The sequence below is a fragment of the Nanorana parkeri genome, unplaced genomic scaffold (assembly GCF_000935625.1).
Source record: "Nanorana parkeri isolate BGI_ZX_2015 unplaced genomic scaffold, ASM93562v1 scaffold32, whole genome shotgun sequence".
NCBI classification, from domain to species: Eukaryota; Metazoa; Chordata; class Amphibia; order Anura; family Dicroglossidae; genus Nanorana; species Nanorana parkeri.
This window is the reverse complement of record NW_017306300.1, coordinates 1992362-2017722: the sequence shown is the minus strand read 5'-3', so window position 1 is coordinate 2017722 and position 25361 is coordinate 1992362. Positions and strand designations below refer to the sequence as shown.

Here is a 25361-nt window from a genome sequence, read left to right as displayed (position 1 = left end):
TTTTAGTCTTCTGGTTCCTCCCTGATGGTTGATGTAAGTCACTGCTGTGGCATTGTCTGACTAATTCCTGGTCAAGTGAATGTGCAGTCGAGACGCCCATTGTTGAAGGGATAAACGGATTTCAGGAAAGCGAGTTCCACAATGTTGATTGGGAGGAGAGCTTCCTCCACTGACCAATCCCTTGCACTGAGAGAAAATCGAGGACTCCTGCCCAGCCCAACAGGCTGGCATCCATCAATAGAACCTTCCAGGCAAGTGGGAGGAAGGTTTTGGGGTTAAGCTGGATGAGATGGTCCACAGTCTGGGGATTCTTGTCCCATGCAGCCAGAATGATGAGTTGCATTAGTCTGGAGTGAAATTGGGTATATGGAAGTGCCTTGAAGGAGACCACCAATAAGCATGGAACTTTCATGCAAAAGCAGAGTGCTGATTGGCTGCTGGACTGAAGTGCCTGAACATGGGAGTGGAGACTTTCAAGCTTTGTCCTGTGGAATGAAGGCCCCAGACACGGAAGTGCCCAGGTAAAGGCCTTGAAAGCAATGAGTCTGATCCAGCACTGACTTTTGAAGGCTCAGGATCCACCCAAACCTCTGCAGAGTTTGAACAGTCTATTGGACATTGACTGACTGAGTGTGTGCTGACTGCTCCCTCAGTAGGAGGTCATCCAAGTATCCCTTTATGGGAATGCCCGGAGTGCAAACCAAAGCAAGTACAGGTGCTAGTGCCTTGATGAAGACATGAGGTGCAGCCAATAGACCAAAGGGAAGGGCAACAAATTGGTAATGTTGAGTATCCACTGCAAAACACAAAAAGCAATGGGGAGATGCAAGTATTCCAGCACAAACACAGGTGCACATACAGTAAGAGAGCGTGCTTCCTTGACACTACATATATGTGGGAAGTGGCTGTAAAGGTGTTACCAAAGGTGTCTAGGAATTCACCAAAGAGGGGTTCCCCCCCTCAAAAGACAAGTGCAATAGGCTTTCTGCACTGCCATTCTGCAAACCAACATTTGAAGGTCCCGCTCATGTGTACTGAAAGGAGACTCATTCTGGTAAATAATAATATCCCACAACTAATCAACAAAATAGAGTAAGGTCCCAGGCATGATATTTTCTCTTGAATAAAGTAATCATTATACAAAACAGGTTGCAATGTTGAGTGCACAGGAAATATTTTAGCAGACTAAGGACTTCTAAGAGAACCCCAGGCAACCTTAGGTATGGCCAACACAGGCTGTTCTAGGTCTAGGATCTTATGCACTGTGCCATTAAGGACCAATGTCATCACACACATTTCAGGTCGTCCTCACATATTCATCATGGTAAAGTTGGTATACAGCCTCCAAGGCTATTCTAAATACGAGCCAATCTGGAAAAACTGCATATATGGGCTCTCTGGACTCTGCAGTAAGCAAATAAACTCTACTGAAGAAACAGGTATTGATAAAACCAGAAAAAATGTGTGTAATAAAGTGTTGCTTCTATCTGAGGAGAGAAGTAGTTAATTCACCTAAGACACTAGTAAAACCTGAAGCATGATGGGAGTGGGATAGGTTATACCAGGCTAAATAATAGTTATGTTTACAAGTGACCAATCATCTGTAGGTAGCAGTTTAACCCAGTTGTCTCAATCTGACCCTCTGCCAGGTTCAGGTGAGTATAAATGTTTCATTTTATACCCTAGACAAAAAGCAAGCACTTAAGTCTTGCATTGCAGAGGTAGCCCCAGCATGCCTTGTTTACTAATATTTTTTTCCTGGAGTTCTGCTTTAACCCCTTAAGGACCAATAGCGGAATTATTCCGCCATGGTTGTCAGTGCCATTAGGACCCATGATGGAATAATTTCTTAAAGGTTTAAGCTTCCCTCATGCACTATATGAGAACTTATATATGTATATGTCACATCAAATTAAAGCCCTTTTTTTCCTTTAAAAACAGTATATAATATGTGTTGGTGCAATAAATGAGAAAGATGGAAATTGCGGTTGAACACACACACAGCAAAAATTGCTTTGGTCCTTAACTGAAAGTCAAGCATCTGAAGCTTGGTCCTTAAGGGGTTAATGATCAATTAAGAAAAACAGTTGGCCTGGGGTTGCAGGAAGTATAAAGGCTTGCAGGCCTTTTCTAAAGGAGTAGAGGATGTTTGCTTAGTAAATTTCACATTGACTACCCAATCAGGCAAGAGAAACATGATTATTGCATTGATTTGATGAATGAAGCTTCGCCTTATTTACTAAGCTAGTTGAACACTCACTTTCCAAAGTGGAAATGCTCTACTCCTTTAGTAAATCAGCTTCTAGAAATGATTTCAAAATCACTGTACTGTACTGTATTGTACTGTTGAAAAAACTGAGCCTGTGTATGCCTCGGATGCAAAGACATGAAATACTTACTATAAGGTTGCAGAGGAAGAGAAACAAGTAAATGTCCTTCATTGTTTTTCTTTTCTTAAGATGGCTCTTAATATGCTGAGTCAAAGTTTCTCTTCTTTGCATTCTTGAATTTCCTGGATGGCTTGCCAGGGACAATCTGCTTTCTTTCTCTGGTACACTTCTACGTTTTATAGAATCATGTTGTTCCACAGGCCTAGGGTGACTTATGCCCTGATGAGCATGAAGTAAGTTAATGGGGGGCAGCCGGTGCAAGCCTTCTATTATAAAAGCATTTTGAAGGGAGTGTTGAAAAATCATTAGTAAAGAATAAGAAAATGTTAAACCACACAAGAGGCTGAAGGGCACTGTGGATACCATGGCTATAATAGAATAATAGGAAATTCCATATTGGCCTAATGTTGCTAACAGGAGCAGAACTGTATCTAAGGTCCGGGTTGGGTTTTTCTCATTGTCCATGTTTCTTTTATCCAGCTTGAAAATTATAATCCCCACCACATTGGCCAAGCACATGAGAACAAGGCTGATTAAATGAAAGAAGTAGAAAGTAGTCAAAGGTAGCCAGTGTTTTTGAGGATTCTCTCTACCCACTTCATACATGATAAACATAACTATTCCTGTAATCAGAATGGCCAAACCAAAAACAAGACCCAGAAGCGGAACATGTTGACGGACTCCTGGCCCCAGTCCATGGTGGAAAGAAGCATTTTCATCAATCTGGCGTCCAACATTCTTCCACATGATATAAATCATTGCTGCAGCAAAGAGGTTGTACTCAATATGAAAAGGGTACAAGTAAATAAACACTTTGTCGTTAACTGCACATTTGAACTCGCAAAAACAATTCTTCACATCTTTATTCACATCTGTTGAGAAAGGTAACATGGAATAGTAAGAAAATTAAAGTCCAGTTTCATAGGGAAAACATTGTTTTCAAAATTAGACAACATTTTTAACACATAGAAAGTTAACCGCACTTCTTGCCCTGTGACAGCAGGTCAGGAAATAAGCAGAGTTGTTGTCACTGTTGGAAATACAACAGCATATTACTGACATTCTACTCTTATGTCTTATGTGCTGTAGATGCCGCTGTAGTGCAATGCTAGTCTATGCTAGATTTCTATATGCATGCTTAAATCTGCGATATACAGGAAGTTCTCTCTGTATGCTGTATAATGTTGTATTCTGATGTAATGGCCTTCTAAGCAAGTAAAACTTAATTCTGCATTCCTTAAGATCTCAGTGCTAAACACATAACCAACAGTCACTAGGACAGAGACAAAAATAATAACCTTATAAAGCAGAGCCAGGCAACTTAAGGCACACGTTCCAAGGCATGCAATGTTATTTCAGTGGCACTTAGAAGATTATCATGCGTCACAGCCTGCCAGTAAACCGGAAGATCCTCAGGTAGGCCATGACGCATTACAAATACAGAACAACTGTCATAGGCTGTAACTGACAGCACACTAGGCTGTCAATGACAAAGCCTCACCTGTCCTTCTACACCCCTGGCCCATCTACCCCCAATAACGTTTCAGAGCGGCTCATTTCACATCAGTGATGTTCAGGTGCTGGACCTCCTCCCAGTAGCAGTGTGGACCTGCCTTTGGCTGTGCACATTGTTATTTGAAGAAGCCTGCCACCTACCCTCTTCTCCTCTCAGTACAACCGTCACTTCCTCCAGGCATGAAGGAAAATCCTCTGTGTTTCTGATGGTGCAAGAATTGGGGCTAATCTGAGAGCTGAATGTGGAGGAATTGGGGCTGATCTGAAGTCTGAAGGTGCAGTAATTGGGGATGATCTGAGGTCTAAAAATATAACTTTATTGCAGCTTGACAAATTAATTAAAGCATAACTCCGGCTAACTCAATTAAAGCAGTTACAGCAACAGGTTTTTCTTGTGAAAAAAAGGTTTAAAGCATATGAATATACGGTGACTATTGTAAGCACTCTGTCAGTGTTAAATGGTTTATTCCAACCCCTCTAAATCCTTATATGCTAGTATTTTGGGCGAGTATTCGTACTCTCCCAAATGCTCCGATCCCTAGCCCGATAGCTGAGCTTCTGGTATCAGGAAGTCATGCAGCGAGCCATTACACGCTGCCTGACTTCCTGATTGGCCGGGGGGAGCCACCTCCATGGTTCCTGATTGCTTGGGAAGCTGCCTAATCAGGAAGCCGGACGACGAGTCATTACCCACCCCCCGGCTTTCTGATTGGCCAGAAAGCTAGCTCCATGCTCCCTCATCACCTGGTCAAGCTGGGCAAAGAGTCATCACACGGTGCCTGGGTTCTTGATTGGCCAGAAAGCTGGCTCCATGGAGCTGGCTTCCTGGCCAATCAGGAAGCCGGGCGCTGTGTAATGACTTGTTGCCCGGCTTCCTGATTGGCCAGATTCTCGAACAATCAGGAAGCTGGGCAAAGAGTCATCACACGGCGCCCGGCTTCCTGATTGGCCAGAAAGCCGGCTCCATGCTTCCTCGTCACTTTGCAGACCTGCAGGTACATTACAAGTGATCTCGGTGGCATCGGTGTTAAACTAATCTTACCTTGCAGTGCTACGCGTCAAAATTAGATGCTCATTTTAATTAAATTTAGGTGAATGTGAAATCAGTAATCTTGCTTCAAAATCAGGCTTATTGAAGTTGTCTGCTTATCCCTAGTGGCTGAAAAATTTACATGGAAAAGTAGCATTTTTACAAAGTTGTAGCATTCAGTCACCTGCCTAGTGAAAATGTAAATGTTGCGGATTTGTAGTGTAGATATCTTAGTCACTTCAAACGTTGTCACCTCTAGCTTAGATCTAACAAAACTGTTAGGCAGGGGCAGAATGTTCATGGTTCTAACAGTCAGGCAGAAGAAAAAAGATGTACAGTTTAAAAAAGAATGTGTGTACCTTGATGTTCACTGCTATTTGTTTCCAAATCATTTATGTTAAAGTACTCCTGTAGTTCAGTTGTGTGATGTCTGGACTCTTCAGTCACCAGCATAATCCAGATAGTCAGATTTACTGTCAACAGCACCATCAGAAAACACCTAAAAAGATATATAGCACAATGACATAAAGAGAGTTCTCTAATAATGTCCATAAAGCTCATAAATAGTTTTATACCCAGAAGCACAGTACAATTCTTGTCCATGCTTTAATAAACTATCTGTCTGCCTTGTCAACAAAATGTAAAGCCTAAAGTGACTGTGGTCCCGTTTGCCAGGTGGTAGGGTTGAAACCTGGGAAATATTGTGTGCACTTACTGCCTCTCCCGCATGCATCCTCTTTGCTAGTCAGAAACTGAACAGCTTGCCATTTTCTTTTTCCTGTGTGGATACTAATATATAAACAGACTTTTAGATTGTAAGCCCTCACGAGCAGGGCCATCCTTACCATCTTGTCTTGAATTGTATTGTGATTGTAATGTCTTCCTTACATTGTAAAGTGCTGCACAAACTGTGGGCGCTATATAAATCCTGTATAATAATATAATAATAATTTAGTAGCCTTGTGAGAGTATGGACCCTCCATGTGTATTGTTGGCTTTAAGGGGGTATAACTGAGTCTGAGAGGAGAACTAGGAACATTTGGTCTGAGAAGCAAATAAGGCAACTAGCTCCTTCATTGTAGGGGCAGATTTCTATGGTTTAAAGAAAGTACACCATGCAAGGTGTACCATAATACCACATTGCTTGGTGGAAATAATTGGAGTAGATACTCTTAAAGGACATGTCTTCAGGCATTGCTTCGTCTACAGTTCCTGGTATTGGGTCACATATCATCTCAGAAATGAAAAAAAATTGGTGCTGGAAGACTTCCCTTTGCCTTTTCCTCTACTCTCTGCCAGACGCTGTGATCAAAGGTCTGAACAGTTAGTAGGCAACTATATAATACCTAGCATGTGCCACTGACTGCAGGAGCTGCTCTTATTTTTTTCTGAATGCTAAAGTATCTCCAGTCATTACCAACATCCCAACATATGTTATTAGTACTGACCCAGGGATCCTGATTACCTTCCATGTAATTCCTCCACAGGGTGACTACCAAGTGAGCTTACCCTCAATATAACCATTGCTATGCCTGTCATAAATAGTTTTATAGCCAGAAGCTCTCATGTATCATAGGAATGACACTTGACTTAAGTTTTGTGACATATGGGCCTATTAAACAGTGTTTTCATTCAAGATTCATACATCTTTCACTGAAGATTCACCCTTTTTTTTCTATCACACCCTTACTTTCACACATTTTCCAATTATGAGGTCCTATAATGGTATTTTTTCTTTACATGGAAAACCATAGACAAAGTTTTGTCTATTGAGTTCCCATTTATGAATCAGCTCTGAACAGTTTTATTATATTTTGACTAAGGCAAAAAAAAAAAGAAAGCTATTATAAATAGGCTTAACAATTTCCTTGTAGGGCTCAGTAACACAATAACATGCTTCATGACACCTCAACTTTCAAAAGCATCTAACTGGAGTTGTAAGTTCACGGTCTTCATTTGCAGTAGTTACATAATTGTTTTTTTAAAACATGGGTTTTTTGCTTAAAATTTTTTCTTTAACATGCCATATATCACTGAAATTTACTCCCTGTTAGATCTCAGTGTCTCATAATTTAATTACTTGAAAACCTTTCTATGTAGTTAAATCCCTATGCCGTCATAAAAAGAATTAAGTATACTGTTGAATATGAAATAGGTATGTACAGACTAAATATATTTCTGTTTTATTGTACAGAATGTAACTCATTAATTAAATGATAGGATTTGAGTCTATTAAACAAAGAATAAAGTACACTGTCCCCCCAAAAAAGGGGGTGTGATTCACTTTTTACATTTTTTATCCATTGCATTATTAGCAACAGCTAGAGAGTTTTCAATTGCTGAGCTGTTGTTAAAGGATACAGCTTGCAACTGAGATTGTAAGGGAGAGAAATTATTGGGACTATACTGATGTGTGTTATTCCCAAATAGTTTCATTTAAAGCTGAACTCCGGGCAAAACACTAAATAGGTGAAATCAATATATAGGAACCATTTTATCTGCAAAAATACATGCAGAACATCCAGATCAGATGTTTACACAGCCCTGGCACACCACACAAGTCTGTCAGACAGGGCAGAATACCTAATTTTTCTCTGCTTTATTTAGGTAACATTTATAGCTGTTTTCACTACCCCAGACTGCAAAGGATAATGAAAAGAGAAGCAGCAGTCCCATTGTAAGATCTTCTCAATGGGAAGACTTCTCTTTACTTCCTGTCTCAAAAACACAGAACAAAGTGAGACAAAAATCTCTAAAATAAGCAGAATACCCTCTTAGATAGTTGTCACCAGAAAAAAATGCCACCATTGGAAGATTGCCCCTCTATACTTAATCAGAACACAAATTTGGGATTTTCCCATACTTTCAGTCTCAGTGACTATACTAACAGGTCAAATACAGAGAGTGAATCACCCCAGTGGAAACACAGGCAACAATATAAAGCTGAGAAAAATATATATCAAAGCGCTAAAGGTGTAACTAATATGAAACTTAGTATAACCAAGTGATATATTGAAATTTTAGGTTTAGGCGGTCTAGCCCTAAAACAAGTGATATGTCTTACATAGAATCATAAAAGATTATCCGAGCTAGCACGTCTCTAGGGACGGCATCTGGCATAAAGGACGGTTTGGCTATTCACCATGAGGTCAGCTGTAGTGGCGTCAGGAATAAGCTTTTTGAGGATTTGAGTGACATGACCTGACAGTTTGTTTTCTCGACTGTTGATAGGATTCTTCTATCCTCTTTTTAGGGCTGCTTTAGGTCTTAATTTATTATACATTTCCACTTTAGTCTCCTTTCCAGAAGCGCGGATTATCTATTTCTCAACAATATAAAGCTGACAGAGGTACCTATTTGATCCATGACCCCATGGATATTTGGATCTAAAGACTGGACCACTGCTGTGAAATGACCCAATATATAATAAATGATCTTATCTGCCCACCCTTCAGAATCTTTTGTTAGAGTTATTATGATGGGTGGCATAGTCTAAAAAGAACACCAAAGAACACCAAACTATCACCAATAACTGTCAAGAGGTTGACATCAATCAAAATAAATGTGATATGGAATGCAATCAGTAATCCATGGCATTCCTGGTACAGAAGTGGAACATGTTGTTTGGATGCAGTTACAGAAACACACCATGTACAGGTACAAAAATGTGACTTGCTGGTAGTAAAAAGTAGGCACATTCACTTTGGACTCCTACTTTGCTATGAAGGTACTGCAACTAGGTACATTTTTATCAGGGTTATTCACAAAAGGGGAAGAGTTTGGAGAAGGCAGGAGAACAATATCGGACAAAATAGCAGATGTGGAAAAATTCTCCAAGTTAGCTCACTTTCCAGTTCAGCTATGTTGTCCTAGATTGTCCACTTCTCCTGCCTTCTCCAAACTCTTCACCCTTTTGTAAATAACCCTGTATGTATTTCGGGCTTAGTGCACAACCTCTTTATCAGAAGAAATTGCTAAACATTTTATAAGTGTATGAACTTACAATTATACTTACACAAAATTCAAGATTGAGGACAATCTTGGAGGCTAATGTTTAAAGCCAGGACAACAAAATTATAACAAATTGTAATAAAATATGTATAAAAAAGTAGCAAATCACCTAAAATATATAATATTAGGCTAAAACGAATTTTTCCAATATAAAGAAGAAAAAGCAGCCTACATTTTAGTTCAGGTTTACAGATCAAAGTTGAAGGAAAATGGATCTTTGAATGAACAAAATGTGATATCTATATTTTATATATGTTGCAGATTTAAAAGTTACATTAAAAGGAGTCATATATTAAAGTGTGTGTAAACCCATGGACAATTTTTTTTTATTGTAGTTCATACTTCCTTAGATGTGGTGGCTGTAGCAAGCACTATCCCATAAAATACTACCCTTTATTTGATGGATATTAGGAGAGCAGGAGCAGGAGGTGTTTGTAGTCCAAATAAAGAGAGCAGCCTGAAGGGAAAATGCTGCTCCCATATAGATACAGTGGAGAGAAGGAGCGTTGTCACCCGAGGACAGGAAGTACTGTATGTTACAGGCAGGACCACTAGGTGAAAATAAAGAAAAAAGCCTGGAAAAAGAAACGAATGCAGCCATCAATTCTAGAGACTAGTAGGTTGGAATATATAAACATATTTGGTTTTGGGTTTTCTAGATGAAATTGGATGTACATAGGTGGAAAATTGGCTGCAAGAACGGACCCAGAGGGTAGTGATAAATGGGTCATTCGCTAATTGGGCAAGGGTGGAGAGTGGGGTACCCCAGGGTTCAGTCCTGGTACCAATCCTGTTCATCTTATTTATCAACGACATAGAGATTGGGCTAAATAGCTCAGTTTCAGTTTTTGCGGATGATACCAAACTCTGCAGAGCAGTAAATTCCGAACAAGAGATATTCGCACTACAACAAGTCCTCAGCAAAATTGAGGCATGGGCTACAAGATGGCAAATGCGATTTAATGTTGAAAAATGTAAGGTTATGCACATGGGAGTAAAGAACATGTGCGCAATCTACTACTTGGGGGTGCTACATTAGGGAAGTCAGGAATAGAAAAAGATCTGGGGGTGCTCATAGATCACAGATTTGGCAATAGTAAGCCAGTGCCAAGCAGCAGCAAGTAAATCTAACAAGATACTGGGGTATATTAAAGAGGAATTGTAGCAAGGGATCAAAGAGTAATACTTCCACTTTATAAATTTAGATGTTCGGCCCCACCCTGAGTATACGGTGCAGTTCTCTCAGGAGGGACATCTTGGAACTGGAGAGAGTTCAGTGAAGGGCTACAAAATTAATTAAAGGGATTGAAGGCCTGAGTTATGAAGACCACATTCAAAATCTAAACGTATTCACCTTGGAAAAGAGGCGATTAAGAGGGGACCTTGCGGATGTGTGTGCGGATATCATTGATAAATTCAAGAAACTTCCGGATGAGTTTCTGCATTCGCAGAATCTACAGTGATATGGGAAGTGTTTGAGCAAGATAAAGATATACACACACACAGACACACGCATAGGTTGAACTGGATGAACCTTGGTCTGTATTCAACCTTACATACTATGTTACTACGTTACAAAAATAACATAAGTAAAAACAAAAAAGGAAAGAAATTGGAAAGAAAAGAAATTGCAGCTGGGAATCTGCCCAGGAAATTTCCAACAGGGGATGGGGTTACAGTGCAAGACCTTGGATGAAGTGGGACTCAGACCACCAGACCATATGGCTATTGTCTCTCAAATAATATACAGCCAGTCCCTGGGTTACGAACAAGATAGGGACTGTAGGTTTGCTCTTAAGCTGAATTTGTATGTAAGTTGGAACAGGTAATTTTTTTGTGTGTAACTGCAGCCAAAAATTTGTTTCTAGTTTTGGATAGCATAGGGAATGATTAACCCCCTGTAACGTTTGTTTTGCTGTGTGTGCCCGTGTTCAGAAGATTTCACCTCACTTTCTGTCCCTGCAACAAATTAATTTGGAAAATTTTGGGTTGTTGTGGAAACAAGGATTGGTGATAAAGCTTCAGTGGAGACACCTTTTTCCCATGGGTAAAGGTAGATTTCCTCTCACTTCCTGTTGTCTCAAGGACAGGAAGTGAGATTAAATCTTTCTAATGAGGATACAGACAGCAATAAAAACCTCACAGTGACCCGGAAGAAGAGGCAGGCACCCCTCGTCTGCACGTCTAACAAAGAGCCAACTTCCTGTAATGTACATACAGTACTACGAACCAGACCGAAAAAGGCGGGCACTTCTCGTCGACACGAGCGCGGTAGCATTACAACTACTGAAATGCTGCGCGGTATACTTTGGCTGCAGCTTGGAAACCCCTGCTGTACAGTAATAACCTCTGTTTGTAAGTAGGGGGTCGTATGTGCATCGGATGTTTGTAACTCGGGGACTGCCTGTACTATAATTTCAACTTCAAGATAAAAACAGGGGGGTTCGGGGTATGTGGGGTTTTAGTTTTGAGGTGTTCTTGTGCACTCTGTTTTAACGTTTTATTAAACATTTAAGACAATGCAGTGTGATACTGCAAAAAAGGAAAGAAAAAAAAAAGCTCACAAACTATACCATTAAACTGTTTTGCCATTGGTCAACTTAGGATGAGAGCTCTTACTTTTTTTAAGACTAAACGTCTGGTTGGCTGGTACATCCAACATTCAATTCAGAGCTAATACCACTAAATAAAAAAATCAGATGTCTCAGCCAAAACCTACCTAACGAAGCCTTTTATTCAAGTTAAAATTATTAAAATGAGGCTACTGCTCCTGTATTTAAGTCAAGCTAAATATAAAAGACAACAAATCAATTACACATCTAAAATAGGTGATGCCAGAATACATTTGCATTGCCGCTGTAAGTGAAAAGTGTACTGTTTTATACACCACATACAGCTTAAAGACTTCTCTCAAGCATGATTTAAAGGGTCAGTGTTTTTCCATGTGATTCTCAAGGTCATATTAAAATGACTCACAAATTGTTTAGTTTACAGGTAATTTACCTGTAAACTAAACCTGCTGCGATTACCTGCAAATGATCTCAGCTAGACACAGACTGTTTGAATCCCGGGTGATCATGCACAGGTTATTGCAGTATGTGCAATGACATGCAAACAGCTGCAGGCGCTGGCAGCTGTCATGGGGCCTCCTGCCCACACTTGATCACATGAGTCTCTCAGAGCAATTCGTGACTCATGCGATTGATCCCATATAAGCTTTCAGATGTTAATGTAATTTTAAAATTAGTTTTTCATCGTTTTAAGGTGATACTGTTATGAAGGTCCTTGTTCAAGCACTTACCTTATGGGGTGACAACTGTCTCCCAGTTATTTTCTCTGTGTTGCCACCCTGTCACATGCATCTCTGGTGAAGACTACAACACTAGCTGTGCCAACACACAATGCGAAGGCATGTTTCACCATCAGAGATTGAGTAGAGATTTGTACAGACAGGAAGTGTCTGAAAAAGACTGGAGCACATCTGCCGCAGCAGTGTTGAGATGCAAAAAATATAAAAATATGAAAAAAAATATTTTAAATATTTTAAAAATGGTAATTGTATATGAAACACAGTGCTTTAGCAAACTAAACACTCACCATACACGTTTCAGTCTGCTACACTCTGACTGTACAATCTCTGTGCAATCAAATCTACCAAAACTATGTAATATGAGGGTCTACCTAATCTGTCCAATTAAATTATGTCCAATCACGCAGGCTTTTGCACTTCATTCTTGTTGGTAGATTAAAAGAAGTTTGCATAATCAGATTGTAACATGTGTGGGGAGCTTTAACGTTTAAATCTTTAACACCTTAACTCAGGGGCGTCCCGAGGCCGGTTGTCACCCGGTCTCCAGAACGGATGACACCCCGTCGTGTCGTCATCGCGCGTGACGTTACCTCAGATTAACTATCAGATTGACGTCTGCCGGTGGCCATCTTGGTGATGGACGTCGGCAGAGAGAGGAGGGGACGTTCGCCCGGCGGGATGAGGTATGCCCCTGGGTCCCCTCCTCTCTCCTGATACTGTTGGGGCTCTCAGTCCATGACTTTTTAGAGGGGGGACACCAGTCAGTCATTTTGGTGTCACCCCTGCAATGGTGTCACGAGGGTGTGGGCCGTACCCCCCGCACCCTCCTTGTGACGCCACTGCCTTAACTAACATTTCAAGAAGTCCTGCCTTTTATTTTCCATACTACAGCCAGCATTAATTCAATATGATGGTCTCTCCCAGGACTTAAAGTGGACCTTTACCCCCCTTTGAATAAAAATCATATCAGAATACAGCTCTGCATGCTGATATGAAATCATCTTACAATTACTAGCTAAACAAACATATTTGTATATCTTTTTTTCCACTTCCTGGTCCACGTTGACACAAATGATGTAATTGTGTCCAAGAATTGCATCCTGAGAAGATTATAGCAGCAGTGCATTGCTGGGAAATTTCCTCTGTAATCTCACAAGATCTTAGGGAAAGGCATTTTCCTCCCCTGAGATGATGCGCATGGTCACTTGCCCTAGTCACATGTGTCAGAGTTCCAGGAAGTAAAGGGAGATCTAGTAACCTGCCCTTAGTTAAAATGCGAGTGTGACTGTGAGAAGGTATGCAAAAATAAAAAGCCGGCAATTATCTAGAAGTATGTGTTTGTAGATTGTTGAATTATTTCAGGGTTTAGAGCGCTCAGTGCACTGGAAATAAATACATTATTAAGCGAGGGCAGCATTTTGAGTAATTTACCCCGTGCGTAGAATTAGAGGATTAGCCCTGAAAGGGGTTATCAAATGACTTGTCACACATTTAATTTTTTAAATGACAGTTTTGGAACAACTTACCTGGTAGCATTCAAATAGATCTGGACACAATGTTTGCAGGACACCCAAAGAAAACATGTCTACAAGAAAAGCACAATTTGCTTAAAGAATACTGCATCTTTAATGTAAAAAGTTTTACATTGTAAAAAAAAAAAATTATCTTTAAAGGAGAAAGGCACTAATCCTTTTTTCTCCTCCCCACGACCTAAACTACCCTCGCTTTCCCCAGATGCATACTAACCTATATCCTGCAGTCACTGACTGTGTTTACATCCTTTGTGGAAATATTTTTTTGTGCTGATTGTGCCCACACAGTTTTCAATAGACTTCTATAGGACTGTCTCCCATGGTCTGAGATGCCCAGGATATGCCCTGGGAAGACAGCCTCATAAAATTCTAGGGGAATCTACTGTGCAGATGCTGAGCATCAAGAGTGTAAAAATTGTTGGAGGCTGTGCCCATAAGATGAAGATAAGTATGCATCTGGGGGGGACTTCTGGTCAGGTGGAGGGACATAAGGATATGTAAACTTAATTTGAAAGTGCACTTATTCTTTACCATTTTGCAAATGTTACATGTACATTTTAGGCCTGAAGAATACTTTATACCCCCCACAATATACACTATTTGAAAGTAGAGTCCCTGTAAATCAAAATGCTGGCAGTTACAATTTTATATGTCTACATATGACTCTATGATTAAGCCGTGAAGGTGAAATGTGTGAGAGGTTTCGCATGCATAGTCTGTTACTGCTATTTACAATACTGTAAATGGCTGTGATTTGGGAAGATCCATGGAGTGCGATTATTGGTCTTCTTCTGTGAGATTTTAGATACCAAATATATCAAGTCTCAAAATTGCACACACCCGTGAACTGGCAAAAAACTGCTGTACACAAACTTAGCAATAAGTCTTTACAGTTCAGCGGTTTAGAATTAATAGTGATTGATGGCACTCAAATTTTTGCCTTCACTCTTACGTGTGTGGTAATACCTCATATGTATGTCACAATTTTTGTTTTCATACAGGTGTCAACTGTCCATGAAGGGATTTCCTCTTATTTTAGATAGAGTTTTACGCCTATCCTGTTATGCCTTCTAGAAAGGAAAATGGGATACCGACAGCAAAAATATGTAAACATTGATCCTAATCATTCCCTACTTTGTCCAGTCCTAACAAAAAGGTTTGGGTTATAGATGAATTCTAATGCTGTTAGGTTGTTTAGAAATCAATTTTTGTTAAAAAAGGAAGTAATACATGGCAGTGAGAGTACTGCATGTGTTTGAACTGAGCTCATACTGCAAAGTTTATACTTTTCTCATACCTGAACAATGACAAAGACAGCCTGTGTGACAGGTTGCATAATTTTTATTGGTGTTGCACAGTCCTTGTACTCAGCCGTGTGTGCAATCTTAAAAGAAATCATAATAAGTGAACCGACACCAAAGAGAATGATTCCCGCTGCAAGGAAAATAAATCATGAGAAATAGTTAATACCCAACATTTGATGTATTTAGGAAGTATTACATTTTATCCAACACATACTATATATAGTTGGTGAACACATTTATTTTCTTCCATTTCTTCCATAGGAGAAATCTGCAACAGCTAATGTATTTTGGTAAATGTAAATCTAATTATAGATCTATTTTGCTGATAAATCTCAGTTATGTACACATAGGGGTCAATTCACAAAGCTGCCAAAGGATCCAGCCGTAGCTTTAGCTGATCCTTTGGCTAGCATTGGTTGCGTTGGTTGCGGGAGCCCATTATAGCCCGTACAGCTCCCGAAGGCGGCCAAGCGGCTCAGCTGAGCCGAAGGCATATGCTTCGGCTCGACTGAGCCGAAGTGACAGCCGAAGCGGGGCTGGCCGTACACCTCGCAAATGACAGCTGGGCAGAGCCAGCCGTGATCTCAAATGACAGATCAGTGTCCCTAAATGACCGGGAGATGCTGATCTGTCATTAAACAATGACAACTGGGTGGAGCAGGTCATAATGGACGGCTCCGCCCAGTTATTATTCATTGGACGGGACCCAATAGAAAACAGTGCCGTTCGGCCCCTATGTGAGTTGAAGTCCTTCTGAAGTCGAAGTCCTTCTTCGAGTCAAAGTCCTTCTGCACTTCGGCTGCCAAAGTGAAGTCGAAAGCAGCCGATGTACGGCTGAGATCAGCCCTAGTGAGCCGTAGTGAATAGACGAATGTTGTTCAGCTCACTTTACTACGGCTCAGTTATTTACTCGGCTGCGTTCGGCAGCTTTGTAAATAACCCGCATAGTTTTAAATCAAATTAATCGTATCTTACACATATTGTACTTGTCAAAAAAAATATATTAGGCTGATCTAAAGTGTGGATGTTAAAGGGGGGAGGGGACTGATCTAAATGTTAAGGGGGGGCTTATCTTTTTCCACCAACTATAAGCTCCTCGGGGGATTTATTCCTGCCACTTACAGATCATGCCGGGCAATTCTACAATAGACATGTGCGATTTGTTTAGTTTTGAATGAAAAATCGACTGAAATTCAGCCATTTTAACACTTCAGAATTACCAAATCCCATTGCATCCGAATGTTTCTGAATCCAAATTTTGGTTTCCGAATTTTGGATCTTGTCCGAATTTTGTTCAAAAATGAAACTGAATTGGACATCTGACTATGGCCAATCAGATGTGTTTTTCAGTTTAATGCATCCGAATGGGTATGAACACGAATTTTAGTTACACCAAAATGAGCCATCTCGCCAGAAAAGTCACCTGCCGTAACGAAAATTTGTGTTCAGTATATACTGTACATTTAATACTAAAGCTGAGGCTCCTAGACCCGAATGGCATTCAGGATCAGAATTTCCCAAAGCAATATATGTATATGGCTCCCAGACCGGAATGGCATTTGGGAGCTCCTGAATGAAATTCGGAACCCGAATGCCATTCGGGTCTGGGAGTCATATACATATATTACTAAAGCTGAGCATCCCAAACCCGAATGGCATAACTGCAATATAAGAATGACGGACCAGTGGCCAAGGGGGTCCAGTTGTTATATGCAAACTGCGCCCAAGGTAAGGCAAAGGCCCAATGGAGCTGCTGGTCAGTGTCAAATCAATGTTGGTACCCCACTAAAAATTGGTTGGTTCCTTCTGTTTTACCCATTTGATTATAGGCCATTGGGGGATGCAAAGGACAATGTGATTCCTAGTATGCTGTGAAATGCTTTCAAGAATCTGGATATAAATTGGGTTCACTTGTCAGAGACAATATTTTGAGGAGTAACTATTAGGTTTAAATAGTGAGGCAAAGGGAAAGGGACAAAATGTACCCTTTTGCTGAACAGTTTCATTGTAATCCCTATGTCAGTGGAGCCACCTAGCGAAGGACTTCACTGTGTATTTACCCCCCGTAGGTACACAGTGAAGTCCTTCGCTAGATGGATTCATAGGCAGTTGGATATGGTTAGAGAATGTATCAGTTCTGAAGACATGGACCTAGATGATTTCACACCTTTTGACATAGGCCATGGTGTGTCTGCATGGGGTTGGTCACTGCAAGGTGCGGAAAATCAGGGAGAGTCTTAGAAATACCTGGGTGTCCAGTGATTTTGGATTTGAGCAGTTCAATAAGCATTTTAAGTCTCAAGAACAGCTTTCAGAAATATCTGTGGGTGGATCAGCTTGCGCATCCAGAAAGGTCTGAAGTAGGGATGGGGTTCACCTCTGTCATTCATTCAAGTATAAAGAGTCATATCTTTCTTTTCAACAAAATAGAGCCCTGCTTCTGCAGGGGAAGTGAATAGACAAATAAAGCCATTTTCCAGGTTTAATATAAGTTTTCATGGCTTGGTTTTCTGCCTCAGAAAGAGAGAAAACGTATCTGCTAAGGGGTAGTCCTAGGCAGCAGGTCATATGATCAATGAGAATGTATTTAAATTTAAATATGTTCACGCTGGAACTAAGGAGATTAAGGGGGGACATGATTTTCATGTACAAAATGTTCCATAGTCATAGCAACATTAGCAACAAACTCTTTACGATTAATTCCGTAACAAAGATTAGAGGACACCACCTGAAACTGGTAGAAAAAAAATTCAAACACAAGGGGTGAAGGGGATTCTCGCGGTTAGGGTCTGGAACTAACTGCCACTAGCAGTGATTTCAGCTAATAGTCTGGAATCATTCAAGAGGCTTTTGGACGATTTCCTGAGAAACGGTAATATACAGGGGTACAAGTACTCCTAAAAACGAGATGACTCGGGGATCTTTACACACACACACACACACACACAATAGGTTGGACTTGATGGACATGTGTCTTTATTCAACCTCAAATACTATGTAACTATGTAACTATGTAATGTAGGACTGAAAACCAGAAGACCCTAATTACATTTTTGTAAATAATCATTAGGCTGTTTTATGATTACTATTTGTAAAAAAAGTTCCCCTTGTTTTATATCAATTAAATGCTAACATATTTTATTTATTGAATTTCCACAACACATTTATAGTAATAATAAAATAGCCTGATGATAATTTACATACATTAGGTTCTTCTGGTTTTTAGTTGATTCATTGCTTTTTCATTTTATTTATTGAGTTTTTATAACACTATCTTGGTGATCATAAAATAGTTTTAGATTTGGATAATAGATTTTCATAGATATTTAGTACATACATATTTTAACTAACTTTTATACCTTTGACACGGTAAAGATGTAGTGCAAACCCATTATGTGGCAAAAACAAAACCAGTTTCTGCAATAAAAACTAAATGTGGCTCCTGCCGGCTTCATGACCTGCTCATGCCAGGCTGATGAAATCATGCCTGATTATGTATTAGCTTTATATCTTTTTTTCCTTAAATACATATTTTATTTGTTTTTCATGCAATTGGCATGGGATGAGATGTAATGGTAAACCATTCATGTGATACAACTAAGCTGGCATCTGCATGAAAACCTAATTGTGGCAATTGCCAGCTCCTTGATCTACCTCACTAGACTGTCTAAATTGCACTAGGGTTTCTTCAAGGTGGCAGGGGCAGGATAGTGGACCAGGGAGCCCTTAATAGCATCTTCCAGGCCTGGGAAAAATTGGCTTCTCAGAGCGGGGTCATTCCACTCCCAGCAGCAAAAATCAGAAAAGTATTGCTCCGCTGTCTATTTATCATGCCATAGGACTGTGAGGCTGGACTGAGTGGTATAGGCTTGATCAGGATCAACTTATATTAGTGCTAAGGCTTTGAAGAAGCCATCGATTAAGGATAGGGATGCATCTGTGGAGGCCAGACTAAAGGCCCGGGACTTTGGGTCTGCTTCAAGCAATGAGATGATAATTTTAACCATTTGTTTCTTTGAATCGAAGGAGTGGGGCTTCAGCTAAACATATAGCTCACAGCTATTGACAAATTTAAGGAACTACCAGAGATGGACCATAAATGGGTCTGGCAAGTAAGCCTTGGTTTCTGGGTTGCTGGGGCTAGCACCTTTAGTAGCCACCTGAAGGAGCGTCAGACAGCTGAGGGACTACAAGCACCAATAACAACCAGTGTGCAGTAGGCTGATGACAGGCATGCTGAAAACAAGCAGCTGATGACAGACGGGCTGATGGCAGGCAAGCTAAAAACAGGCAGGCAGAAGAAAATCCAGACAACATGGTCAGCAGTGGCGTAACAATAGCCATAGCGAACCCTGCGGCTGCTATGGGGCCTGGGGGTGGAAGGGGGCTCTAATAAAGATTGCAGAAGTTGCTGCTGACACTGACATTATGAATTAAGAAGAGCAGACATCAAATGTATAGCAAGGGACTATGCAGGCAGCTTTCCTGCTATCTGACTTAAAGATTATGGACAGTAGGGAGGTTGCTGGGAGCCCCATCAAAATTTTGATATGAGGCCCCTTGATCTGTGGTTAAGCCCCTGGTCAGTATCAAGCAGAAGATCAATTAGGTTGCAATCCAAATAGCATGGTCATTAAGAAGCAGATGTTGGGTCAAACAGGCAGGTGGAAAAGAGTGCCAGTGAAGAACCTCTCTTACAAGCCTAGATTACGGGGCTTGTGAGGCTTAAATAGTGTGTAGGCCTTAGAGTTGAGGGGACGGGATACGAGATCGATTGCAGGGTTTACACATGTTAGTGGGAGACTGGTTGCTGCAGACCAGAAATCCGCTGGAGCATAAACTGGAAACTGGCTGGTACTCTTAACTAATGAGGAAGAAATAGGCAAAGCAGGAATAAGTTGGATCATAGACTGACTGGTGCTCCTACCACCAAACCTGGTGCATTTTGTTTCCCACCGGCCACCAACAGCTAGGCATTTTGTTTTCTCCAACTGATGACCAACTCAATATAGACTCAGAACCTATTTACCATGCACCTTTAAACCACAATCAAAATTCAGTGCTGTATATAACCAAGTCTACTTTTAACAGTGTGCCTCATTATCCCTTCTGCCGACTTTTACTCTTTATGAAAGTCTAAACATGTGAGGCATGTATGTATCAAGTCAATCATCTGAACATTATAATATTAACAAATCCACAAAGTCCTGAAATTAAAAAACTTCTTTTTGACAGAAGACATGTAAAGTATTTTCTGCCAAAGAAAATATTCCTGTTCTTTTTGGCTGCAAGCTGCCTAGTCCTGTTAGGCCAAGTGCATACATGGCAAGCTGACAACGCTACTGCTAATGTTGGGTTATTGGCTTAGCACTGACAGTCTAGAAAAGAAAGTGCTGTTAAAGGTATCTCGATGTGTGAGAAAATGCAATTAATTCACACAAAATTTTTACTTAAGAAAACTGTATACAGTGAGGCATGATGCCAAACTTCAAGAAAAGCTGAATGGCCGTTTTTTTCCTACAGCAGCTCCAACACAAGACAAGGTAATTTGTCTTGTCAAGGATGGGCACAGTTCTGTGGTGTCATGCGCTGCATGCAGTATTTTTTTTCAGTGCAGTGGGCCATGACACAGTACAACCACAGTGTGCCCATAGAACTTAATGAAATGTCACTTGTGACATTTCAATAAAGTTCTAACAAAAAAAGGTAAACAATGCAATAAGCTGGGATTGGTGCATAGGCACTGTGACAGCTAGCGCACAGCAGTGGCTGTGTGTTGTAGTGCAGCCGCTGATGTGAATTAGACATGTGCGATTCGTTTCGTTACGAATCGAAATTCGTACGAATTTTCCTGAAATTCCAAATTTCGGAGCATCCGAAATCCGAATGGCAGTTTCCGAATTATATCCGAAATACGAAATTCCGTTAACGAATTTCGGATCCGAATTTCTTTGAAACAGGAACTAATATTACCCCTGTAAATGAGGTTGAACAACATGACAAGATTTTTTTTTAAATCCGAAATACAGATCCGCTGCTGCTGAGGGTTGCATTAATACACAGTTACACACACAGGCAGGAAATAAGAAATTCCGTTGACGTATTTTCATTCCGTTACGAACATTCGTTATATTAAAGTTAAAAAGCAAATACATTTATATTGGAATTGAAGGTATTTTTTTTTTAAATCCGAAATATGAAATTCGGATACGGAATCCGTTAACAGAATTCGTATTTCGTTTTGGTTGACCAATCAGAGGTTCTCTTCTGCTGCTGAGAGTTGCATTACAAATACAGGGAGGAAATACGAAATTCCATTGAAGTATTTTCGTTCAGTTACGAACATTCGTTATATATTGAAGTTAAAAAGCAAAGTACATTTATATTGGAGTTGATGTAGTTTTTTTTAAAATACGAAATTCGGATACGGAATCCGTTAACGGAATTCGTATTTGGGATAAAAAAAACAACTACCACTCCAATATTAACAAAGGTATTTTGCTTTTTAGCTTCATCAAAACGAATGTTCGTAAAGTTACGAAAATATAACCGCCACTAACGAAAATTCGTATTTCAAATTACGAAATACGAAATAACGGATATTCCGAAACGAAACGAAACAGAACAAATTTTTTGACGGCGCACAATTTTAGTGTGAATCCAGCCTTAAAGTAGATGTAAACTTCAACTGGACGACATTTACAGGGTTATTCACAAAAGGATAAAGAGTTTGGCAGGAGAAGTGACCAATCAAGGACAACATAGTTGATTTGGAAAAATTCTCCAATTAAGCTCACTTTCCAGTTCAGCTATGTTGTCCTAGATTGTTCACTTCTCCTGCCTTCTCCTAACTCTTCACCCTTTTGTGAATAACCCTGTTAGTCTAATAAAGCACACTTACCATAATTTCAGTGAGTTATTTGTGCTGACTAGAGATGACCAAATGAGGAGAATCACTGTTGCATCACATTTTGATTCTCATGAATGTATTAGTAGATGTAGATCTAGATGTAGTATTGTATACTATATATGTAGATGTATTTGATTTGAGGGGAATATGCAATTTTTCAATTCATACAATTATGATTTGTGAATTGTATGATTCTTTGCTTCCTTGACCAGTCTGTATGCATATATTCAGGAGAATACTAAAATAGTAAAAAAAAATATCAAATTGCAAATTTGACTGTTTTCAAGGCAGTTTGTTCAGCACAAGGCAATAGGTTTGTATATGGATACATAAAATATTCCACCTTCTATAGGATTATATGGAAAATCCCTAATATTTTAGATCTAATAGGGAGAAGCTGATTTACAGAATTCCTAAATATGGCTATGGAAAAGAACCTTTAAAGCCCACCTATACAGCCAAAGCATATTCTTTAGCTTTGGAGAGAGTGGGGAATGGTTATAATCTCTTTTGATTTTTATTGCTTTCTGTGGCCCTGTTGGGGAGACTTAGCTTGTTATGCTGGTGACCACAACTCAACACCACATAAAAAAGTTTTGTCTGCAGGTTGGCTCTATTTGATAGGTTCACTGGCGGAACTACCAGGCCCTGGCGTCTGCGCTCCAATAGCTTCTTAGGAGGGGAAAGATGACACTGGGGGTCTAATTGTCCACTAATATCACCTTAAAGAGAACCTGTCACCTCCAATGTGCTATCACATTCGGGGCTTGTAAGCCCCCTTACCTGAAAGCAATTAAGAAAAAAAAAGTTTAAATAAAATAAATGTAAAAACAAAAAAAAACATTTAAATTTAATGTAAACACGCATTGGGTGCACCTACATACGAAAACGAAGATTGCGCTACACATGTTTGGTATAGTCATGCATGCCAAAGTGAGAGCAATCATTTTAGGGCCATTATTCGCGGATTTCTCTAAACTGATGACCTATACAGGCTTTGGACAATTTGGGGTACTGTTGCTGTTTCAGGGAAGCACGCAATTTTTAACCTGGGCATGTTGGATTTCTATTTACTCACCCTAACCTCATATTTTATATTTTATTCAAAAATTTGGTATTATATCGTGTTTTGGGGCATTAAAATGAACTTACGTTTATCAAAACCCAAATTTTGGGTTTGATAAAGAGTTACGCTAATATTGTACGGCATAAAAATTTGCCACCATTTTATTGTACAGGGTCTTTTCTTTCAGAATATATAATAATATAATGTTTTAATTTTTTTAAAACTAATTTGCAGGCCTAAAATGTGGATTATAAAATGTGTGCAAAAAAATGCCGTGGCAGCAAATTGGTTGAAGAACGAGCACTATATTTAGGATTTGTAAATATCCACATGCGACCTCTGCAACCCTGGTAATTCTGCCAGTGATGGGAACATGCTTTACCGTAATTGCAGGATACATTTTGGTACCATAGGCTTAGTTACGCCAGCAACAGCAGCCATTTACAACAATTATTTATTGGAAGAAAAAAAAGTATCAAAATCATGCTCTTTTTGATAGGGGGGCCTTCATGGTTTCTTGCACCGGGGCCCTGAGGTTTCTAGTCATTTTTGCTTTTAAAGATTTAATGAACATGGATAAAGTGGCGCTTGCACACCAAAATTACATAATTCTATGAATGATGTCTACATTATTCCTACATTATACCTACATACCTACTACAGCTATAAGGCTAGGTTCACACCTAACTTTTGGGGTGCGTTGCAGTAACACATGAGCATTAATCCAGTACTTTAACGTGTTCAAAATGAATGGGCTGGTAATGCACCTTAACGGCCCAGAAATGGGATCTGTACCATTTTTGGCAGTGCAAAACAATGCACTTTAGTTGGCAGGGTTCAGATGCCATTCAGTATAAATGTAACAGCATCACACCATTGCGAATAATGTGTGGCGCAGTGCATTGGGGTAACGTGCACAGGAAAGTAAGCATTGCTGCAGCTCAGTAATGTGAACAAGGCCTTAGATATCTCTTTACATTAACACATAGGATAATAGAAATACATATATTAAAATATTTTCTCATTTTACCTTAGAGGTGCAGTATCTGAACACAAAGACATTAAAACTTGAGAAATAATAAACATTGTTAAACAAGAAAAGCAAAGCAACAATAAGACCCCTTTCATATGGATGTACTCAATTCCAATCAGCAGGGGATCCAAGCATGTACCCCCTGCTGATCAGAGCAGTTTGGAACAGATGTCAGAATTGTGACATCTGTGTCCATCCAGTTTTAAAAAAACTGAAGTTACTAGACCCATGTCGGTCTATAGGGAGTCAGATGTATGCAGACATGTGTCCGTTTATATCAGATTTCCCCCCGATCCAGCATGATCAGGTCCACCATAACGTAACTCTGTTCCATTTGGTTTTTCAGACCTGGCCAGAGTCTGGGGCAATGGGATGTAAACGAACATACGTCCTTTAAGATCCAGCTGCCAATAGAACTAACATCAGGCTTCCAATCATGTCTGCATAAAAAACAGAGCTGGTTTGATCACCCGTCTGAACGGATTCTAACAGCAATTACAAATATTGACTAGCAGAAGTAAATAACTGACCTCTCATCCATATTGGACCTGCCTGGCAATCTTTAAACAGAACTGCATTTTTGTTCTTCCAGGTGAAATACATTTGGAAAAGCATCCACAAAATACAGATGGCCATTATGATAGTTAGAAATATGTCAAAGTCTTTCTCAAAGATGTCAATGTCCTCAGTTAACACACAAGTTAGCAAAGCACAACTAAAGAGAAAGGCATTGCAGCCCACTAATCCAGAAAGTAGCCTACTTCCTTTTTTCCAGTCATTCTCAACTTTCCCACGTTTGTTAGGTATCCTGTTTTCTGGTGAATCACCATTTGTATCCAGTTCTGCATTATGCTCCATTACAGCTTCAAAAGGATTCAATCTTCATGTGTGAGTACAATCTTCTTCAGCACAAATGTCCACTGTGCATCTCCTACAACAATCAAGGTGCAGACAGAACACATTCAGCTCCTGCACATCTATGCTGAATCCTTTTGTTCGGCTGCTCGTTCGATAGATAAAGCTCCCCTCTCCTGTCCTAACTTGCTCTTTTGTTTCTTTAATCACCGTATTATGTGGATTGCAATACCAGAACATTAGTACATTTGAGCAGCTAAGACATCGTCAAACATTTTTGATGACAAAAGGCAGTGTGATGAGAATCCACGCAGATAAATGAGGAGGAGAAATATAAATATTCAAAGCTTCTGATGATCAGTTTAAATGTTTGGCTAGATGACAGTGCTTGCGGCAAAGGTGTGT

The 25361-nt window shown here is 39.9% G+C and overlaps 1 protein-coding gene across 1 annotated transcript in view; it reads right to left on the bottom strand.

Annotated features, from left to right (window-relative positions):
* The window catches only part of LOC108796999 (otopetrin-2-like), a 31967-nt gene extending 7139 nt beyond the window's left edge, over nucleotides 1-24828 (bottom strand). Inside the window, exons 1-5 of the mRNA XM_018568568.1 lie at nucleotides 24632-24828; nucleotides 15086-15222; nucleotides 13783-13841; nucleotides 5295-5434; nucleotides 2400-3262 (exon numbers count right to left, since the gene is read on the bottom strand). Coding sequence (XP_018424070.1) covers nucleotides 2400-3262; nucleotides 5295-5434; nucleotides 13783-13841; nucleotides 15086-15222; nucleotides 24632-24737 — 1305 coding nt within the window. The 5' untranslated portion in view covers nucleotides 24738-24828. The remainder of the gene's footprint in view (nucleotides 1-2399; nucleotides 3263-5294; nucleotides 5435-13782; nucleotides 13842-15085; nucleotides 15223-24631) is intronic.
* Nucleotides 24829-25361: the final 533 nt, after the last annotated feature.